Source organism: Montipora capricornis, chromosome 7, assembly GCF_036669925.1.
Source record: "Montipora capricornis isolate CH-2021 chromosome 7, ASM3666992v2, whole genome shotgun sequence".
NCBI classification, from domain to species: Eukaryota; Metazoa; Cnidaria; class Anthozoa; order Scleractinia; family Acroporidae; genus Montipora; species Montipora capricornis.
The window spans coordinates 48,756,838-48,759,415 of record NC_090889.1 but is presented as its reverse complement, the minus strand read 5'-3'; the positions used below and the strand labels follow the sequence as shown (position 1 = coordinate 48,759,415).

At 42.7% G+C, this 2,578-nt stretch overlaps 1 protein-coding gene across 1 annotated transcript; it reads left to right on the top strand.

Annotated features, from left to right (window-relative positions):
• LOC138056191 (uncharacterized) lies at nucleotides 1–1,046 on the top strand. Its single transcript, XM_068902011.1, has 2 exons — nucleotides 1–403; nucleotides 712–1,046. Exons 1-2 carry the CDS (start codon nucleotides 1–3, stop codon nucleotides 1,044–1,046), a joined length of 738 nt encoding a protein of 245 aa, XP_068758112.1.
• Nucleotides 1,047–2,578: the final 1,532 nt, after the last annotated feature.

Genomic DNA, 2,578 nt, shown 5'->3' with positions numbered 1-2,578 from the left:
ATGGTACATTCCCCCCATCATGGTGTTTCTCATCCTAAAAAGCCTGACAAGATCAGAGTTGTTTTCGATTGCAGCCCCAAGTTTGCTGGAATATCGCTAAATGACCAACTACTACAAGGGCCTGATCTCCCAAATTCACTAGTCGGCGTTCTAACTCGTTTTAGAAAAGAGCCAGTGGCTTTTATGGCTGATATTGAAGCCATGTTCTATCAAGTCTTTGTTCCAGAGGAGCAACAAGACTTCTTACATTTGTTATGGTGGCCAAACAGGGACCTGACAGCTCAACTGGAGTGCCGAATGACCGTTCACCCCTTTGGAGCTGTTTCCTCACCGAGCTGCTCTAATTACACCCTGTGGAAGCCAGCTAACAATAATGAAGGAGAATACGGGAGTGCTGTTGAAAGTATGTTGCACCAAAACATCTACAGGGACGACTGCCTCCATTCTGTTAGCACGAAGTTAAAGCCAAGGAACAGATCAAAGGTTTGCGTCAAATATGCACAAAAGGCTGATTTTGCCTCACTAAGTTCATCTGCAACCGACACTGGAGTCCATTCTCAAGGAAGAACGTTCCAAAGACGTGAAAGCGTTTGTGTTAGTGTACAGTGGTGCATCGAGTTGGACACCTTCAGATTTCGCATTACTATCAAGGAGAAACCTCTAACAAGAAGAGGAATACTTTCAATCGTATCATCAATCTTAATCCCCTAGGATTTGCCGCTCCATTTACATTGAAAGCTAAGAAGTTGCTTCAAGACCTTTGTAAAGACGAAAAGCTAGGATGGGACAACGAACTCCGTGAATCCTACCCAAACTGTTGGGAAAATTGGAGAAGTGAGTTGCCCATGCTGGAACGCATACTTGTCCCTCGTTGTGTGAAGCCAATAGACTTTGGAGAAGTGAAGTCCAGACAAGTACACATATTTTCTGATGCCAGCTCCGTAGGCTATGGCTCAGTGGCATACCTACGTCTTTGTGACCACGAAGATCACATACACTGCTCTTTCCTGATGGCAAAGCTTGCCTCACGTCAATCAGAGCAGTGACAATTTCAAGCCTAAAACTGACTGCCACTGCCATTTCCATTTGCCTTGGAAAGATCCTTAACAAGGAACTAAACAAAACCTTTGACATATCCCAATATCACACTGACTCAGTCACCATGCTGCGTTATATGTGACTCTCCATGGGAAAGCAGGGAAAAAGGTGAACACATGGGCACATGTGCAATGACACGGCACGCTACACATGTCACTTCTCCCTCAGATATGCGCACATGTACATGTAATAAGCAAAACAAAGAGTGTCACGGTAGATATTGTTTTGCATGCTAAAGCTTTTGTCCAAAGCAGTGAGCTACATGACATGCTTGATGTGCCAAAAGACAATTCGAGCCTTTTAATGTGAGGAAACTCATTTAGCCTGGTACGAGTCAAGAAATACATGGTAGACAACGCATGTTTTTCATTTGTTTATTATTATAAATGAACACACAAGTTCACTTAACTTACTTCCCTGCGAGTGTACAAGACTCTTACGAGTGATGAAGTGGACTTGTCGCCTCAAGTGACGGTTTTGCATGTCAACCTGTTTCACCTGCTAAAACTGTAATTTTGAATTGTAAGAGACGTGTATAAAATAAAAAATAAAAACCCACGAGACCTCAAAGACTCCAAAAAATTAGCTTGGTAGGGTCTTGGCGACCATGGCCCAGGGTCCTCGTTCGTTTCTTAGTTACAAAATCAAAAGCCATTGTTGCTGTTGTTCAGTCTTTCTTAAAAGTAAATCATGGAGAACACACAAGGTCACGAATTTCCCTGCTTTCTGTTGCGAGAAAACGATTTAGAGTCTGTTCAAGAAGAATATTTCAATCCTAGACGCGCTGAGGAAGAAGTTGATGAGGACGACTTTTCTGACGACAGCAGCAATGACGCGACTGGGTTTGATATTGACTTAGAGTTTTCTGAATTGGACTCATCTGAACGATCAGAACGTTATTATAAGGAAGGGGACATTGGGGTTTGCGGTACTGCAGTATTGGACAATTGCGGTATGTTGAACGGTATTAAAAATTATCTTCCTACTCCTCCAACGTTTTCTGAGCCTTTTCTAGTTTCCGCTTGGACATTCCTTATGAAACATAGCTCTCATGGTAACGGCAAATGGCAATGTAAAATGTATTTTCTCTTGGTACGTATGGTAATTAGTTCTTTTCATCTCTGCAATGCTTACATCAGCCTGCATGCTGTAGGTGTGTCCCCTGGGCAATGCTGATTAGTTCAGTCTGCTATATATTCAGTGTTTTTTTAGTTTGCTTATTCCTCTCTCGTGCAAGTTTACCAAGTTTACTTCGCGTATTCAATTTACCCGCCCACCCGCCCATATTTAGTCCAGCAGTTTTATTCTTGGTGCACTAATTTGTTATTTTTTCTTTGTCGCTAATTTTTTGTTTTATCAGGCCGTGCAGACTTTGCTCAAAGTAGATGCTTTAAATGCAACAGGACAGGCCACTGGGCCCGTGACTGTAGGTGGTCCGCTTGGACCTTCATTTCCCTCGCACATTATTGAACTTTCAAGC